At 38.6% G+C, this 18,837-nt stretch overlaps 3 protein-coding genes across 6 annotated transcripts; 1 reads left to right on the forward strand and 2 right to left on the reverse strand.

Annotated features, from left to right (window-relative positions):
- Positions 1–384: 384 nt before the first annotated feature.
- Positions 385–4,963, reverse strand: LOC140761556 (solanesyl-diphosphate synthase 2, chloroplastic-like). Its single transcript, XM_073098939.1, has 6 exons — positions 4,481–4,963; positions 4,266–4,396; positions 3,167–3,294; positions 2,977–3,080; positions 1,329–1,456; positions 385–1,246 (listed from the first exon to the last, which is right to left on the reverse strand). Exons 1-6 carry the CDS (start codon positions 4,638–4,640, stop codon positions 698–700), a joined length of 1,200 nt encoding a protein of 399 aa, XP_072955040.1. The 5' UTR covers positions 4,641–4,963; the 3' UTR covers positions 385–697.
- Positions 4,964–7,161: 2,198 nt separating this feature from the next.
- LOC140759031 (eukaryotic translation initiation factor 3 subunit D) lies at positions 7,162–9,231 on the forward strand. The gene has a single exon (XM_073095486.1). The coding sequence runs from the start codon at positions 7,231–7,233 to the stop codon at positions 9,007–9,009; it is 1,779 nt and encodes a 592-aa protein (XP_072951587.1). The 5' UTR covers positions 7,162–7,230; the 3' UTR covers positions 9,010–9,231.
- Positions 9,232–11,140: 1,909 nt separating this feature from the next.
- On the reverse strand, positions 11,141–18,218 carry LOC140760448 (uncharacterized). Of its 4 annotated transcripts, none has more exons than XM_073097405.1 (7): positions 18,054–18,218; positions 17,038–17,140; positions 15,235–15,374; positions 13,480–13,579; positions 12,477–12,992; positions 11,948–12,285; positions 11,141–11,546 (listed from the first exon to the last, which is right to left on the reverse strand). In XM_073097405.1, exons 3-7 carry the CDS (start codon positions 15,334–15,336, stop codon positions 11,388–11,390), a joined length of 1,215 nt encoding a protein of 404 aa, XP_072953506.1. In that variant the 5' UTR covers positions 15,337–15,374; positions 17,038–17,140; positions 18,054–18,218; the 3' UTR covers positions 11,141–11,387. The 4 variants fall into 4 exon arrangements, with proteins under 4 accessions (XP_072953506.1, XP_072953489.1, XP_072953496.1 ...); XM_073097388.1 differs by having other exon boundaries at positions 17,034–17,140; XM_073097395.1 differs by lacking the exon at positions 17,038–17,140 and having other exon boundaries at positions 18,054–18,217.
- Positions 18,219–18,837: the final 619 nt, after the last annotated feature.

Consider the following 18,837-nt stretch of genomic DNA (forward strand, 5'->3'; position numbering starts at 1 on the left):
AATTTTGAGCATTTTGTTAAAATCTCTTTTATGGGTTTCTATGTATTTGTCACTTTTGCTACAAGTTCATGTTTAATAGATAAATTTATGTACAATATGCTGCAATAAAAAAATTTCGTTGTGCACCGCCTCTTCCCTGTCCAAACATCTCTTTAGCCCACCTCCACCTTTCCACTTTCCATCTGTTTTATTATGATAAACTAGCATAACCTGTCAACAATATCAACTAACAAAGTATACATACATAAAGTGATATTGAACGATAAAATTTACGACGACGACGACAAAAAAAAAAAACTGCCTCGCTGGAAAGTGGAAAGAAGTTAAGCACAGATTCGAAAGAATCAAAATACTAGAGAAGATAAGATTATTGCCCATATAAAATAGGATCAATCGTGCAACTTGAGCGCGCACAGTTTATTTTGGATCGTCTTTATACTTATAGAATTTGGTCGCATAATACAACATCACAGTAGGTGTAAATATCAACTAATAATACCTTATCTCCTACCGGTACAGCATGAGGGTAGGCTCCATGAAAGAAAAAAAAAAAAATCTTCTATACATACGCCATATGGTGTTTGTAGAATGGTCTTGAATCATTTGCCATAACTGTTGCTAGAGATTGCTTTAGAGATGCACCCTCTTCTCATCTTCTTGAGTATATAAGAAACTATACTCTAGCGATGCACTCTTCCTAGTCAATCCTCTCAAGATTATACTTCACCATGTCCTCAAGAGCAGTTCTGAACTTGCTTTGTGGAAGGTGTTGAAGATTTTGGAGAGCCAACTCGGCTTTCTCTTGCGCTAGCTCTTGAGCCCTCTTGATACCACCACATTTGTGAACCAACTCTATCGCTGTTTCTAGGGAACCAGCTTCACTAAACTCGGAGTCAATGATCTCTCTTAGCTTAGGCTCCTTTTCTAAAGCAAAAATGACTGGAGCTGTTAGGTTTCCCTTTGCTAAATCACTGCCTGCTGGTTTCCCAAGCTGTTCTGCTGATTGGGTGAAATCTAGAATGTCATCAACCACCTGGAATGAAAGGCCAAGATTCTTCCCATACTCATACATTTCGTCACATAAGCTCTTGCTGACGCCACTGAATATTGCTGCGGCCTTTGTGCTTGCTGCTACCAGAGATGCAGTCTTGTAGTAGCTCTTAAGCAAATAGTTGTCGAGAGACAGATCACAGTCGAAAAGACTTGATGCTTGTTTTATTTCCCCGCTAGCAAAATCCTTGATGACCTGTCAATATGCAGAAATTTGAGAACCAAAACCGGAAAGTTCGGATTCTGAAGAAGAAATGAAATTCAATTGATTGACATACTTGGCTAACGAGTTTTATCACTTCGAGATTCTCAAGATTTGCCAAGTACCAAGAAGATTGTGCAAACATGAAATCTCCTGCAAGTACAGCCACCCGCGTCCCATATAGTTGATGAATAGTTTCTTTGCCTACAGGTAGATAAAACATGTTTATTAACTTAATAAATGGACCCTTTAGACAAATTTCAGCAATTCCAAGGAACTCATATCAGCCATCATAAACTGCAAATTCTCTAAGAATATCTTTAGATCGAAATTTTTGAGCATTCTATCATGTCTTAAAACGCCTCTTCACATGTAGCCCCTATACACCACACACAAACAGATAATAGATATCAAGATTTATGTCACACCGGAACTATAGATATAGGGATTAAAAAGATGGGTGAGGTTAGAACTCGTGAGCTCCCAAAAAGAGTTGGAATAACTAATTCACACAAATTTTTAAGCTGTTAGTTGGTGAATCATATCATGGCCCAACACCAAGGAGCTGATAAACTCTGGTCACCCATGAGGAAACTCATAAATCCAGCAATCCCTGATTGATATTGCAACATATGAGTACGGATGCAAAGATCTGAATTTTGAACTCTGAACCACCAATGTAGTATGGAGAGCTCAGCAAAGGCTTACAGAAATTTCTCCTTCCCATATCCCACAGAAGACTATCTCAGTACGAGGTTCTTGAATAGTAAAGCAGAGCTTTTTGTTAGAATATAAATATTAAAACTATCATTTTCTTATAGTTTAAGTTTTTTGAAGTAGTAAATGAGTTATCATGGTATCAGAGACAAAGGTCATTTGCACAAATCCCGTGATACCTCATATTTGCTTGGAAAATAAAAACCTACCCAACTAAGTCCATTTCTTTAGCCTATTAAAATATCTCAAGTTCAAAAATGAGAAAGAGTGTTATAATATAAATATAAAAAACTATTATTTTCCAACTTCTTAAGCTATTAGAGTTAGTTGGTGAGTTAACATTTTTCATAGAATAAGAATCTATATTGACCCTTAGGACCTCCGTGTAGGATTTTCATCCCTCGGTTATGTGTGGTTTACTTATTGCTGAGTCAGCACTGTTAATCAAGATCCCTAGTATATGAAGAATAAATATTCATAGATTGAAAATATCACAGCGGTTGTGGACCAAATGGGCCTTAATTTGACTCAAATCAAGCCTTACTCTAGTCAATACAAAACCAAGAACCTGATCCTAGTCTTGCTAAGAAAGAATATGATTGGGTTAAGCCGATTGAGACTCTGTAAACAGATGCCAAGTAGCAACGAAGAATAAGTTCTATGGCAACTACTAATATATTTTCAGTAAAGCCTGAGAATCCCTTGTCGACCCATGCCAGTGCCAACATGGGATATGTGTAGGGAAATTGCAGCCAACTATCATTCTTCAAGGTGTCCCTTGTATCATCATCCAAATAAAAAACAATTTCATTTGTATCATGTGATATAACAATTCTAACAGCAAACTTTCTCCGTGTCTTTTTGGAGCAACCTGTCAGTTTGTAATGAACTAATGATGCTAAAAGTCCTTTATATAAATTTCTTGAATGAATAGCAGTATAACATGGAGAAAAATCTAAAGGGAAGGATAGCTGGAAAAGTAAATTGACCTCACATAGTATGCCTACCTCTTCGCATCCCACTATCATCTAGCACATCATCGTGTACTAAGCTTGCTGTATGAATCAACTCAATGATCTCCGCTAGTCGTTCATGCTGTACAGTTAGTTTCCTGGATAAGATATATTTTCAGGTATAAATCTTCCATCTTGGGATTCTCTGCTTAAGAAGCTGAAGTAGCAACATAGAAAGGCTTACTTTAAACCGGCAAATTGTGCAGTAGCTCTTGACACTAAGAAAACCAAAGCTGGTCTAAGCCTCTTTCCACCAGCACCAAAAATCTGTTCTGCGGCGGACACTAAAACTGGATTTTCCGCGCCAACAATCTGTGAAAATTCATGTTAGTCTTTAGGCAAAAGTAAACTATGAAGAAGTAAGCCTTTTGCCTTTCAAATAGAAATCTTCCTAAGAATATTAAGCAATATAGCGGTGAAATACCTATATTTCTCTAGTTCATTAACTAGTAGAGATAACTAGGGACTTTCCATAGATGGAGTAAGCTGTGTATCTGAAGACAATCTTCTTTCGTAGCAAGAAGAAGAAAATTTGACCTTGTGCCACAAAAAAATGACTGGGTGGGTCAAGGGCTAAGACTAGCCAGACAGACATGACAGATAACTGACGTAAGTGGTGAATATTCTTGTTAGGAAGATTTTTGGTATGCATTTGGAAAGTTGATACAAGCAGGCATCGAATTCAAAGGTGCCAAGGGGTGAAATAGATAGCTTTTTCAGCCAATAGCTTGAACCAAAACTTAGCCCAACAAACTAGCCTAGTGAGTTGACAATAGAGTGTGTTCTGGAGGGTCAGAATGGAGATTACACTATAAAGTCAAGTTTCAATTAAGTGTTGGGTTGAGTCGATTGAACGGATTATACAAGTCTGTCTCCCAACAATATGAGGACAACTACAGTTTTTCTTACATGATGGATACTCGATGCAGATGAAGGTCGAAGTGTCTGATACTTCAGATACAGTAAAGTTAGCACCGGATACTCCTTACACGATTGCCATACCAACAAACCTTGTCATATTGACATGGGTGATTCCGGGAAAGTAGAAGCTTCCGAGGCAGGTTACAAAACTCAAATTTGGGAAGCTTTGTAAAATATAACATCTTTAACTGTGTACACAAATCACATATGTCACCACTTATAAAGCTTTTTGATCTTGTAAAATCTAAAGTTGAGGGCGACCTTTTATGCTATACACAAATTACTGAATAAATCTCACAGAATTCTCAAATCTCTAAAACGACTTAAATTAAAGAAGAAACGACAAACTCCGAGCTGCTCACCGATTTCAGATTCTCATTCAGCTTCTGCAGATCGTCCGCAACCACCTCCAACAGCAACGACAGGGAAACATGTCCACTTCCAGAGACCGATGTTTGAATAGGCGCAGGGGACCCTGAACCCGCCAAATCAACTGCATTCCCAATCCAATAAGACCATGAATAATATAAAGAGTTAACAATTACAACAAATCAATAAAAGAAGACGACGAAAGTACCATTTTGTGTCAATGAGACCCGACATCGAACATCTCCTGCGCGCTTCCACGCCGACCTCCGCGACAGCCTGGAACAGCTCCTACTCAACTTCAACCGGCAAGAAGCCAAGCCTACTCCCTTCTGGCTAAGATCCACACTTGGGCAGCTCAAAGACAGCATGTTTCCAAGAACTACCAATCAAGCAAATCACTCGAATTCAACGTCAGATTCGCTGCCTTCCCAGCAAGACAACAATTTGAAATCGAAGGAAGAAAGAAGGGGTATGGTAGAAGCAACAACTCAATTTCAATATCTCGTGGAAGGCCCAAAAGAGGATATTTTCGCTACAGGATGGATCTAAGACTGCGCAAAGGCTTTAGCGGAGTCCAGGGAGTAGTTGGGTGTGTATATATAGATAGAGAGAGAGGAGGGGGACACAGAGATGAAAGAAGTATTTAAATAGCTTTGGTTTTCTCATAGAGCTTCGGACCGGAAACAAGAGGTCCGCAGGTGCCTCTTGTGAACTCGCTTCTCCCTTATCATTTGTGCGACAAAGGAGAGAGAGAGAGAGAGGATGAATCGACGGATGAGATCGTGCCACGAATTGGGCCTAATGTACGAGGTAGCTGCACTGTCAGCCAACCACGAGCTGCAAGGTATCCAAATGCAGCAAGTTACTGCGGTCAGGGATGCAGTCAATCACTAGAGTCCGTGTTCCTCTAGGCAATCTACGGTCAATATCTCGCCACGGCACCCATGATGTCTTGAATAATTCCAAAAGAGAAGCTAGTACTAGATACTGTTGGGTTTCCATTTATATTATCATTTGAGTTTTAGAGGATAGAATTCGTTTGGCTACTCGTCGAGCTTGACTGGCCATAGCATGGCATCTATGTTGGGCTTTAGCTGAGTTACAATTATTGAGGGTCCTTTTTTGTGTTCCAAAAAGCGAGTCCTTTATTAGCATCTATGTTTGTCTTATCCAAAAATAATTACACTAAGATCGTGTCTATATTATTATCCATTTTCAATAAGTGATCTGCTACCTTAATGCAGAAGAATAACAACCATCACCACATCTGACTGATTTTTTGTTTAAAACATCACCATCCAGTAGTATAGCGATTGATGAGAAGAAGGGAGATGCCAAATGGCGAATTGTAATCCGAGCGAATACCTATGGACGGGATAACCCGGTGGAATGATATCTAGATAAGAAAAGGAGAGTAAATATTTTAGTAGAAGATTCTAGTTCTTCTGATCATGAACTCTCTCTCTCTTCTTCTTTTTTCTGTATTTTAGAACCACATTGCGAAAAATTATGGTTCTTGTTATGCTCCGGGTAACATCAGAATTGAGAAGATTTTACACTCTATCGCAACCCGCTTTATTGATGTATGATAGATGATGTATGATGAATGGATGCTCCTCTTCTCGACCATTAAACAATAATAGGGCTACCGGACAGTTATACTAAGGTCAGAATTATTGTGCATTTTTGCATGCATCTTCTTATTTTATTTTTGGCTCGTATTATTTTTTTTAACTATGAAAATTTTCTAACCTCTTTTAATGGGGTTAATAGAAAAATATCATATCCACAAAAGGTTTGTTCTTTTTTTTTTCCTATAATATAAGGATAAAATATTTAAAAAATTAAAATTGATCAAATAACAGTCACATGTTATTTTTCTAAATATAAAAGGTATTTCAAAATCTTTTTATATTTAAGGAGATCATTGTGTCATTATAAACTTGTCCCTAAGAATATTTAAATGAATAATATATATTTTATTTCTCTATGGTCATGCCTAAATTTATTTTACTCATCTATAGTTTTATTGTGTCGTTTTAACTTCTTATGATTATATTCAAATTAAAATTGTTAATTAGAGATAAAATTGTAGATAATCAAATAAGTTGTTTAATGCATCTAAAATAATATCGATCAAATTTCAGATAATAATATGTTTAATATATTTGTGATATTTTTATCATTAAAAATTCAATCGGTATTATTTTAAACGTATTGATAACTTTATTTCTAATAAATATCTTTAATTTTACCATAGAAAAATAATAATTTTAATGCGAATGTAATTATAAGAGAGTAAAAATCACAAATATAATTACACAGGAGTGAAATGAAAATGTAGGAAGGTAAAATGTAGTTTCTCCGTATTAATTATTGATCTAAAATCAACAGCCTAATCAGCTGCACGACCTAGTCTACTAATTGTATGGGCCCAGTATTTATTTGCTAACAATGTCAGCCTAAGACCCAATCAATAGCAACATAGTAACTTCTATATCGTCCTTGCGGAACATCTAAACCACGGTACACAAATACATCGTATCTATACCGATTCCTATCATTTTTTAGTCCTTCATAGTAAATATTTAGTAAACTATATATTAATATATATATATATATGTTTATATAAAAGATAATTAAAATATTATTATATATGCCTAATAAATTCAGTCAAATGAGATATAATATTTTTTATATTTAACTTATTATATTAGACTCATTATATTTAATTTAAATTTAATATCTAATAATTTAGTGGATAGATTAAAATATTTTTGAGCAGCTTATTGGTAGATTGGGCCATGAATAAATATTTAAGCCCGAGAGGCCCCCGGCTCGAATCCGGCCCAGCCACCTCTATTTCTATTCTAAATCTCTAATCTCTTCTCCAGTTCCTATTTCCTTCCCAAACCCTAGTTGCCCGCCGCCGCTGCCTCTTTTCTTTGCCTCATCACCATGGGCTTCGACGTCGGCGTCGTCCCCTTCAACCCAGACGGATGGGGCCCGCCGGAGACCCCCGCGGTTCCCCTCCTTCTCAACGGCGGCACCGGGGCTGCCTCCTCCTCCCACCCCTCCCACATCCCCTTTGCTCCCTTCTCCCGCTCCGAGAAGCTTGGCCGCATAGCCGATTGGACCCGCAATCCCAACCCCAACCCCAACGCCGTCCGCGACCCCGTCTTCGACTTCTCCCTCGACGACTCCTCCGCCCTCATCTCCGCCTCCGACGACCCCAACTCCTCCTTCCGCCTCGTCGACGCCAAGCCCCCTCCCCGCCCCAAGTTTGGACCGCGGTGGCGCTTCCAGCAGAAACCCCAACTCCCCCAGCGCCGAGACGAGGAGGTCGAGGCCCGCCGCCGCGAAGCCGAGAAGGATCGCGCCCGCCGCGATCGTCACTTCCATCTCCGCTCCTCTACCTTTGTCTCGAACAACCCCAATGCCAACTCCCGCGGCGGCGCCAATGCTCCCAAATCCTCCGTCGACATCCAGCCGGAGTGGACCATGCTCGACCAGATCCCCTTCTCCACCTTCTCGAAGCTCTCCTTCTCCGTCCCCGACCCGCCTGAGGACCTCCTCGTCTGCGGCGCTCTGGAGTTCTACGATCGAACCTTCGACCGCGTCAACCCCAAGAACGACCGCCGCCTTGAGCGGTTCAAGAACCGGCACTTCTTTAAGGTCACCACCACCGACGACCCCGTCATCCGCCGCCTCGCTGCGGACGATAAAGCCACCGTCTTTGCCACCGATGCCATTCTCTCTGCTTTGATGTGCGCGCCGAGGTCGGTTTACTCGTGGGATATCGTCGTCCAGCGCGTCGGCAACAAGCTCTTCTTTGACAAGCGCGATGGGTCGCAGCTCGACCTCCTCTCCGTCAACGAGACGGGTCAGGAAGCACTCCCTGATGCCAAGGAGGATATCAACTCCGCTCACTCCCTCGCTGTAGAGGCCACCTACATCAACCAGAACTTCTCCCAGCAGGTGCTCGTCCGCGATGGGAACAAGGTTGCTTTCGACGAGCCCAACCCTTTCGCCGCTGAGGGCGAGGAGGTCGCCTCTGTTGCTTACCGCTACCGCCGCTGGAAGCTTGATGAAGACACCTATCTAATTGCCCGCTGTGAGGCCCATGGTGTGTCCGACGTCAAGGGACAGCGCAGCTTCATGACCATCAATGCCCTGAATGAGTTCGACCCCAAGTACACCGGTGTAGACTGGAGGCAGAAGCTTGAGACCCAGAGGGGAGCGGTGCTCGCCACCGAGCTCAAGAACAATGCCAACAAGCTCGCCAAGTGGACCGCCCAGGCTCTGCTTGCAAGCGCTGATGTCATGAAGCTTGGATACGTCTCGAGGGTCCACCCGAGAGACCACTTTAACCATGTTATACTTAGCGTAATTGGATATAAGCCGAGAGATTTTGCTGCCCAGATTAACTTAAATACTGCTAATATGTGGGGGATTGTAAAGTCTATTGTAGACCTGTGCATGAAGCTCAAGGAAGGGAAGTATGTGCTTGTGAAGGACCCGGCAAAGCCTCAGGTGAGGATCTATGAGGTGCCCCCAGATGCATTTGAGAACGATTATGTGGAGGAGCCGCTGCCTGAGGAGGAGCAGGTACAGCCGCCCGCTGAGGAGGGGGATGCTGCAGACATCATGGATGTGGTGGCTGAAGCTGAGGCCAATGCTGCTGTTGCAGATGGAGGAGGTGAAGCTAAGGAGGATGCTAATGCTGCTGCTGCTTGAGGGGTGCACCTTTGTTGATTGGTTATTTTGAAATTTTGCAGGGAACTATCAGTTTGCAACTTAAAATTATCTACTAGAATCATATTTACTGTTCTTGTTTCCTTTTTGTTAGGAAACCATGTCTTCTTTCATGTTATGCTATAATGGTTATTATGCATTTATGTGGACTTAACTTTGTCTTTTTTGTTAAGAGAATAATTCTATAAGCATGATGGTTTGCCACATTATGAGTCCTTCAATTTTGTCTTGTGCTAGTTTCATTCAAAATGTCTATTCAAGGACCGTGACTGTATAAAATCTCGTGAATGTCTAAAACTTTGATGTAGAACCACTGTCTAAGCTATGCACAATGTGAGAACAATTTGGCCAAGTTTCCAACACAGGGATGTTGTTTCCATCTTCAGAAATATACCTTCTCCATAAAGTGCTAATTTCATTCAAAGTGTCTCTTCAATACTGTGAATATATACAAAATCTCCTGAACGACCAACACTTTTCTGTAGGATCACTGTTTAATCTATATACACGTGAAAACAATTTGGCCAATTTATTGATCTGCATTGCTAATTGTATATTATGAGTTTAGCAGTGGTTTTCCTTTGTTGCTGTCATATTGTAGGTTGTGGTTTCGTTATTCTTTTGTAGAACATCACAATATTCCTATATAATTCTGTTGTTTCTGTTTATTTTTCAGAGGGCTTTATATCATGGGGATTGGTCATGTCATCATACTTAATACAATTTTAATTGTCTATCCTGAACAATAGCTGTTATAGTTGTCAGTAGTATAGAAAGAAAATTTATGGGAAGTGAACAAACCATGTAATGAAAGTTACTCCCCACTACATGCCTCTCATAGTGAGGATCTAGCACATTATTGCTAATAAGTTCTTATGAATACCTAGGGCTGAGTTCCTTACTAGATTAGGAACTTATCTACTTCCTGTATCAAGAATTCACATAGGTTTTTTTTCTATGGTTGGTTGGTGTTGTATTGTATATTTGTATAGTTTTTCTTGTTATAGGGTTTTGATAAACCTAAACTGAAGGTATTATTGTCTTAATCTCGAGAAATCTTACCTAGTCCTAATTATAGTGACAAAGACCTTGGTGCCATTATGGTTTGTTAGTACCCATTTGCTCTCGGCGTATTCTTTTATCAGGTAAGTATTGACCAGTTTCTCTATTTTCCTTTGAATTAGTATGGTCAGAAATGTTGTAATGTAATTTAATTGGATATTAATTTCTGTATGGTGGTGACGGGTAACCTCATTTTTAATTTCATCATTTCTGTTTGTCGATATTGAAGCTAAGCTATATAAAAAGGCTGATTTTTTATTGAATGAGAGGTAATTTTTGTTCATTCCTTTATGTTCGAAGGATGTTGATAAGATTGATTTGATGATTAAATTTTTGTTGACCATTTGTTTAGGTTTTTCTTAAATGTACATCTAAGATCTGTTATGGTTTTTTTTTTTTGAGTTAGCTCTGATACCGATACTAGTATATGCTGCTATATTGAATCTTGTGCATACTATTGGCATTGCAATATAATTAACCTTGAGACTAGATAAATTGCCTCTCATTTCAGCCAGCCAGTCATGTAAGGATTGAACCAAAGTCGTCAAGACCAGCTCTTTATAATCTTTAAAACCGAAGTCGAGTTTGAAATGTTGATAGGTGAGACTGATTGTATTTGTGCTTGGTTTTAGAGGTTTTACGGATGAGAATTTGAGAGGGTAGTTCATTGAAACAATGCAAGGTATTGTTCGGTTTTGTTTTATTAACGCAGTATTATAATCCCAGAACTATTAGTTCCACTATGGGTGTGTTAATGTTAGTCATGTTAGTTGACTCAGTTCAATAATTGTGCGAGGTAATGTTGGTCTGTTATCTTTATTTAGAAGTACGAACTATATTTTGAATTTAAACTACAAACTGCCAATCAAAAGTAGCATATAATGGTAATCTAAGAAGTAATCAAGGTGGACTTAATGATTGTGGTGAAACCGTCAGCATGTAATGGTAATCAAGAAGTAATTAATCTAAGAAGTAAGATGAACTTACTACTGGATGATGCGACTTTTACCATGACATAAATTTATATAAAAGTTAATTCTCGATAAGAAAATTAGGGAATCACACATTTATTTGGATGCTGTATCTATATACAAACCTCTACGCCGAAAAGAGAGGAATATACAGCTCGGGAGCAATTAGCTTAATCATCACATTGTGCAAATTTATAACAGCTAACATGGCATAAATATCAAATCCCAAAATACTAAACTTGAAAAAGAAGTCTCAAATTGCGGTGAGAAGAATGGCCTTCTGGAACAGGAGTTAAAACTATCTATAACCGGTTGGAGCAAACTCTGCTACTCTTTATTGCCAAATTTCTTTTCAATAATGGACCGGACATCGTCGGCGTCAACAAGGGTCTCGAGGAACGGAATTAACTGAATCAATGCCTGGTCTGATCGATCATCAAACCAGCTCTTTATGGGAATCCCGTTATTAACTTGCAACTGGAAAACCTGAAATCATGAGAGAAGATAATTGACCACTGAGAGATATCTATTATAGCTATGAAATAGGTGTACTATATCTCAGCAACATAAGCTTAAGACCTCACTGAGTACCGGAGTTTAATTAGAAAAAAGAATTACTAAACATGAGAGAAGACATTTCGAGGTTGGCACTCGAGGATCAGAAAGTACACCCCAGTAGCATTCTAATCAGCAAATTATCATATCCCAAAGATGAAGAGCCCATTATCTTAAGAATCTAATTAGAAGTTTTAAATCCAACAGCTAATTAATTTTATCTCCAAGAGGTATTTATGCAATATAGATATTCTCTAAACAAATTAAATCCCATAGTAGACAATATAAGCTAATAGTTGTACAAAATCTAAGAGATAATAGAAAGAAGTTACCTGTGGAGAATTATCAATTATGGCAACTTTCGCCAGGTCAACTCCTAAAATGGTTAGGTCTTTAGTATAGCTACCATCAGAGAATATGCAAGATTCACGATAAATTCGCTGAGAAAACAGTTTCTTTTCTGGATCCAATATATCAAGTAGTTTTTCTGCATAGATGCTTTGACTGGCTGTAAATATAACAATCTCAAACATCTCAGCCACCCTCTCAAGGAACACCTGCAGGTGAGGCCTCCGCCTTACATACACAGTATGCTGTTGCATGTTAAAGAAAACTGGAAACGTGAAGTCAGCATCCTCACAGTACTCTAGCGTGGAATGTACTAGAGTTTCTGCAGAGTTTAAGAAGAAAAGACAGCCTTGTCAACATGGTAACATAGAAACAACCAAGGTGGAAACTATATGACAATTTTACATACTGACTGAACTTTCAGATTAGCTGTCGGAAAAGAGGAAAATAAGCAATCATTAAAAATAGAAAGTAATTTGCTAAGAAGGCAAAGAGATTAAACTATCAACTTACCATCCAAATCAAGTACAAGGGTGATAGCCTTCTTTTCTTCTTGTGCTTTCGGTAACCAAATAGGGCAAATGGATGAATTTATGTCACACAAATCAGGTAGATCCCTCACTACATGATCAAAGCATTCGCTTCCTCCCAGCTCACCTGATCCACAGTTTTCAGTTTCTTCATCAGGTGGTTTAACCTGATGAATTGCTAAATACAAGCATGTTTCATCAACATCCATTACAGCTCCAGCAAGTGAGGTCTCATCCCAAAAATTCTCCCTTTCCACAGCTTTTTCGAGGAAAGGGAGTAACATATATCTCTCTGTCATATCAATCATCATATCCGAATCCATATATTCATGATAAATGGTGTCAACATCATTCGTGAATCCCATTATTCTATCGAAGGGGAAAGAAGAAACATTCTCAGCAAAGTAGAAGTCCAATAAGCAACTTTGAAAATCACTTGACGGACAACATCCTTCATCACTGTCATCAGCAATCAGATGAGGCAATTCAGGGAATTCATCTACAATTACAAAACAGGGAATTTGCAAATGATCAGTTGATGGATGCGCCATAAACAGTATCTGAGAAAACAAAATCTATGCAATCTACAGAGATGCACTTCAAAAGATCTTGTACAAGTAACAAAGTGGACCTGCTTCAAGTGATAGATTGAAAATACAAACCAAGATTTTTAGATAACATGGCAGCAAGAATGACAATATACAAGGAACTAATATGGTTTTGTCACAGAATCAAGCGACAAGAAAGAATTATAATCTTACCAATGTGTGTCCTGCTTAGCCTTTTACAAGTTACATAACATGATTTTGAAGTGGGCAATCAGCTAATTATTTATCTAACTTTCTATTTACGTACTGCCTATCCACATAGCAAAATATATGCAAATTTAAAAAATGGAAGGTTGTTGAAGATTTCCTAACAAGAAGAAAAAAAAATGATTGTAATTTCATGCATCGAATACAAAAGATATGATTCTAGGCACCTACCTCCATTGATGTGATTCATTGGTTTTAACTGAGAATCACTGTCCAAATTAGGGGAGAAGATTGTTTCCAGATTTGATGGGCATGCAGCTAATGCTGGACCCTGCAGGTAGGTACAACAAGAATATAAAAATATTATGAAAGAGCTATGCATATTTTTTAAGCAATTTTTAACTAGTGAGCAAGTGGGCTATGCTAAAAGAAGTAACTGAACATTAAACTAAATGGATATAACATGTATAAAGTACACACAAACAGTCCATGCTGTGGTCAATTTTAGGGAACATTATCTGCATGGTCTTCAAAAGATTTGAAGGTTGCCTACAAGAATCCCAATAATATTGCAACTGTAATCCCACTATAAAACCTAAAGCAGTGGAGGTGGTCCACTATAGTGGCCAATGAGATGGTCCACTGTAACTGGAAATCCATGACAACTTGCTATATAACATCAGTGCTCCCAGTCATCATCATGAATTTTGTAGATCAAGTGCTTTGAACTCCATCCATTGTGATCTTAATCTTGCTTCAATCAAACCTTCATGACAAGATTAATTTATTTTTCTTTGCTGGAAGCCACTCCTAATTTCATCAGGGCAAACTTCTTTTATTGTAACAAAGCATCAGGCAAATGCACCATTGCCCATGGAGTACAAATCTGTGATGAACGTGGGGATAACATTGCAGGAGTTCCTAGATGTGAATCAGAAAATATTTTTCAACTACATTCTTTCATTATCATTTAGCGAATCAAGATGGTCTGAATGTTGCCTTATTTGCTGTTTCAAGTTGAGTTTCTCCACCATGTCAACTAAAATAAATTTGTTGTGCCACCAATACCAATAAATCAGTTGAGGTATTTTCCTTTGACAGTTTCCATTACATTGATTTTTCGGATCAATTACAAAAGGCTGTTGCATTTGAAGTAGATAAGTTTTCATCATCCAACTTCCCATTTTTCTTCACTTTCACATGCAGAAGTCAACCCTCTGCATCTTTTTATTGATGGTTTACAATTATATTCTTTCTAGTACTACTACTAAAATTTGATTCGTATGTGCTACTTGCTTCATAGGACATATTTGCATTCCAACACTGTATAGTAGAAAATGTATCTACCATATCTTTTCCAATCTCAAAAGTCAAACTACATAGTAGATAACTTATATACTTCAACTTATTAAGAAATACTTGATGTTATATTTAGAACTAGACATGGTAATGTGCAGTGGATTCTACATGACTGAAGCCTTGAAACACATTGTTTCAAGTAAAGAACAGAGAGAGTTCAGATTCACTTGATTTGTTTCCTACCAAGAAGAAAAGTTAAAATGTACTATCTAATTTCTTATATTTAATATTTCAACTCTCTAACTCTTGTTCTTTTGTTCCTTTCTTCTTCTCCCATTCACTAAGATAATCTAGCTCTAGCAAAAGGAATTAAAAAATTAAGTCAACATAGTATCCTAATATTTCCTAGATATAAGGCAGGAATTCTAATGTGAGCATGACAGCTGTAGGAACCCATCAATCTGCGCCCTAAGGATACAGACTAAAACTGCATCTGCTTTTGCTCTCAACTGATATGATGTTTAAGTTCTTGTATGTGGCTTAAAACCACAATAAGTTTACTATTAAAAAAAAAAAGGGATGAGAACAATGTGAACAGGCAGGAAGAAAGTAAATAATAGTAGATGAAGCTGCATTAGAACTTGACATGGATTTGCAAATTATAAACACACAGTCATAGTGTCATACCATTGCTCCTGTTGACACAAGATCCGATGACAGCAGTGACACCTTCAGCAAATCTGTGGATGCTCCATTAATTGCACTCTGGAAATCATTGGCTTCCAACATCCCAATGTTTTCTCCAGTCAATTCAGTGGTGGAATAAGCTGCAACAAGAAGATAAATAGCTTCAGTTGTGAAACTTGAAACCAAATTTCAGGGTAGCAGAAGAACCCCAAAAATTTATGACTTAAGAAATAGCATATCTTAGCTTCAGAAAATTTAGAATTCAAGGAGTAAGCTTGTGCATAACATTCTTTTTATGATATTTTTGCTTTTCCCGAAAATAAACAAGCAAAGAAAATCAAAGAAAGTAATGAAGGAACTTCCATGAATTTCTTAGAAAAAAAGGAACTTACATGAATACGGTTAGCTACAGCAATGCACAATAAATAGTGTTGAATAAATTGATATGGTATAGCAACATTTGGCAGAAAATACTCGAGGGTCAGATAACTAGATGTGCTTAGGAACTGTCTCATAGTCAAATAATTGCAGTGTGAAAATCATATTAACCTGCACATCGACTCTAGGAAAAAAGATCTAGAGCAAATGAGCGATGCAACTTGTGAATTCAATCTTAGGGAGTAAGAAGTCGAGTAATAAGATCTTGCTAATGTTTTATTACTGTTATGAAAATCCTAGTCATTTAATGACTTACCATTCTGGTAAATTTTCCAGAAGAGTCCAACAGTGCTATTGTGTTGAATATTTTGTCTTGGGAAGGTGAACCTTTAGATATTTTACTCCATTTGGGACATGCATGGATCTATTTCCTTCTTACACATTTCTTGTTTGATTTTCTCTTCATTTTTAATGCTGGCATTTTTTGCAAAATTTGTGGTATCTACTGTTGACCTGAGAATTTATCAACTGCAAAAGTTGGACAAATGCTCAATATAGCTTTCAATGAGAGCTAGTAAACAGTTCAACTATGACAACGTAGCTATATCACGAAATATAATCAAAGGAGTAGGGAAGAAGAATGTGTTTTAGCATTCGAGATGTGAGAATTTCTAAGACAGTTTCGAAAACATTCTGGCATGATTCTAGAATGTTTCTTACTCAGACAATTGAAGGAATAGTAAAGACAATTGGCATATCCCATATTGATGATAAAATCTTAAGAGACCATTTGGTTAGCACAAAAAGGAAAAGACAAATAGTTGCGCTGGTGGTGGGAGGGAATTACAATAAGGATCATGGAGCACTATTGCAAGAGGGAGTCATGATATAAAAACACCATTATCCCCCTTTGACTGGCTTTTAGTTTTAAGGAGAAACACATTTAGGAGCATTTGACTCCTATTTGCGCTTAACTCTCCCCTTACTTGCGTAAGTGGAAGTTAATAAGGAACTGAGAGGGCCCTATAAAAGTACCTTTCATGGGACCTCCACAACAATTGAACTTATTTCAGAAAGGTATTTTGGTACAAACAGATCATCAAGATAAGTTGGACGATCTGCAGGTGTGAATAATAACAAATGAAGAATAGTTCTGCATGGCTAAACCGCTAAAGGAAACATACGATGTAGTTAGCAGTCAAGTTAATTAAAGGTTGGCGGGGCTAAATAACCCTTCCGACAGGTTTTTCCCTTTTAGGAAGGTGGTAACTATGTGGCTTCCAACGCATCAAAAGACACAGAGCAGTTACCTACTTAGTACTTCTCAAGTAGGTATTTTAAGTAAATTATACTAACTGATTGGCAAAGTAAAGAACAAGAGAAAAAAGAAATCCAGAAATAAAAGAAGACCCAGCTATTACCAACATTACTGGACAAACAGGGAAAATATACTATCTTCCAGTTTTGGGTTAGCTAGCCATCTCTTGAGCGTTATCAAAAGTTCTTCGTTCACATGATCCCTTGATCCCTGAGTGGATATAGCAGGTATCAAGGCAAATATACTAAGAACTATGAAAGGAAAAAAAAAATTGTGTTGATGTACTGTTGAATCAACAGAGAGGCTGAGAGTTTCTACAAGAGTTTGACAATATAATAGAATAAGATAAAACAATTCTCATGATTCCTGATGAATTTATAACTATCTCCACATTTCAGGATACACGAATTACAAAATTATCATCTCTAACTTGTATTTTCAAAATATCCCTCTATGTAGAGGGTAACCTGTTTTTTCTATACACCAACACCCAATAGAATTTAAGACCATTTACAAGCAATTCTGAGCAATGATTCTAAAACCAGCTAAAATTAACAATAACCAATACAAACTAGAAACCTACGACAATAAGCACAAGAAATTCAACAAAATATCACTAAATAGAATAGCTAATCACCAATAAACGACCTCGAATCCCATACAGGAATCTTGATATCGCCACCTCCAGATCAAATCCGCACAGAGGAAAGAAAGACTAAAACTTTGCGGGAACCGATATAAGATTACAATAAGATCCCCAAACACCCTATTTTTCCCCGTGAAAACCAAGAGTAGAAACCAATCCAAAGAAATAAAAGCCCAAAGCAATTTCCACGAGAGGATTGTGACAAATTAACCCGAAATTCGAAACACCCTCAATAACAAGGTGGTCATAAGTAACCAGGAACGGATATTTCAGCCGTAATATCCCCCATTCATCAAAGAAACAAAGCGAAAACCTAGACGAAAGCCCAAAAGGAAGGCCAATTCACACCATCCGAAATCAAAAGAGAAAGAACTCACGCAAAGCAAGAGTGAAATGAATTCACTACTCCCAGCAACTTAAAACCCAAACCCATCGAAGAACAAGGACTACAACAAGTAGAAGCGAACGAATACTTACCAAAATCACCTCCTCTCTCCCTCTCTCCCTCTCTCTCCCTCTCTCGCTCTCTCTCTCTCTCTCTCTCTCTCTCTCTCTCTCTCTCTCTCTCTCTCTCGATGGCGATGGATTTCGAATTAGAGAGGAGGAGGGGGAGGAGGAGAAGAAAGGAAACGGGGATCAAGGATCCCGCACGGTGACTCGTATAAGACCTCCGTTAGAGGATGGATACACGTGAACGGCCTTGATTCAATCTCTGTCAATACCACAGCCCTCTCCGCACCTGACGCGTGGATGGCTGCGGTCCCCGTCAGTACCCGGCTCTCGTCACGTGCGGGACCTTTCAGCTGGGGGGATTTCTCGCAGAACGCGTGTCGAGAAATTGGTGGCTGCCGGAACAGTTTGGTGTGAACTCGGAGGGCAGAGGCGGAGGAGATTTTAGTGTCGCTAAATGCACTTGCCTTTTATTTTATTTCTACTCCCTCCCAAAGAGAGGTTTCAAAAGGGTGTCAGGAAATAGACGGGGGAGGAGATTTGTCAACTGCTTCGAGTAAGTTGAATAAATTTAGTGGGTATATATATCTTTGACATAGACGAGCAAGAAACGCGGTTGACGACACGTGAGTAGCTCGTGTGGGTGGGGGAGGGAATTGAAGCCATTCGCAATTGGTGAAGTCTCGCGACGAGGAAGTCAACCGGATTTAATAATACGAGCGGTTAAGGTTGCGTGAGTTGATTAATAGATCGTTTTAGTGTTCTCTTCTATGGCTTTGTTTTACACTGTGCGAAAGCACGTGAGTGTTCA

The sequence above is a fragment of the Typha angustifolia genome, chromosome 1, assembly GCF_048772165.1.
Source record: "Typha angustifolia cultivar Huaian chromosome 1, ASM4877216v1, whole genome shotgun sequence".
NCBI classification, from domain to species: Eukaryota; Viridiplantae; Streptophyta; class Magnoliopsida; order Poales; family Typhaceae; genus Typha; species Typha angustifolia.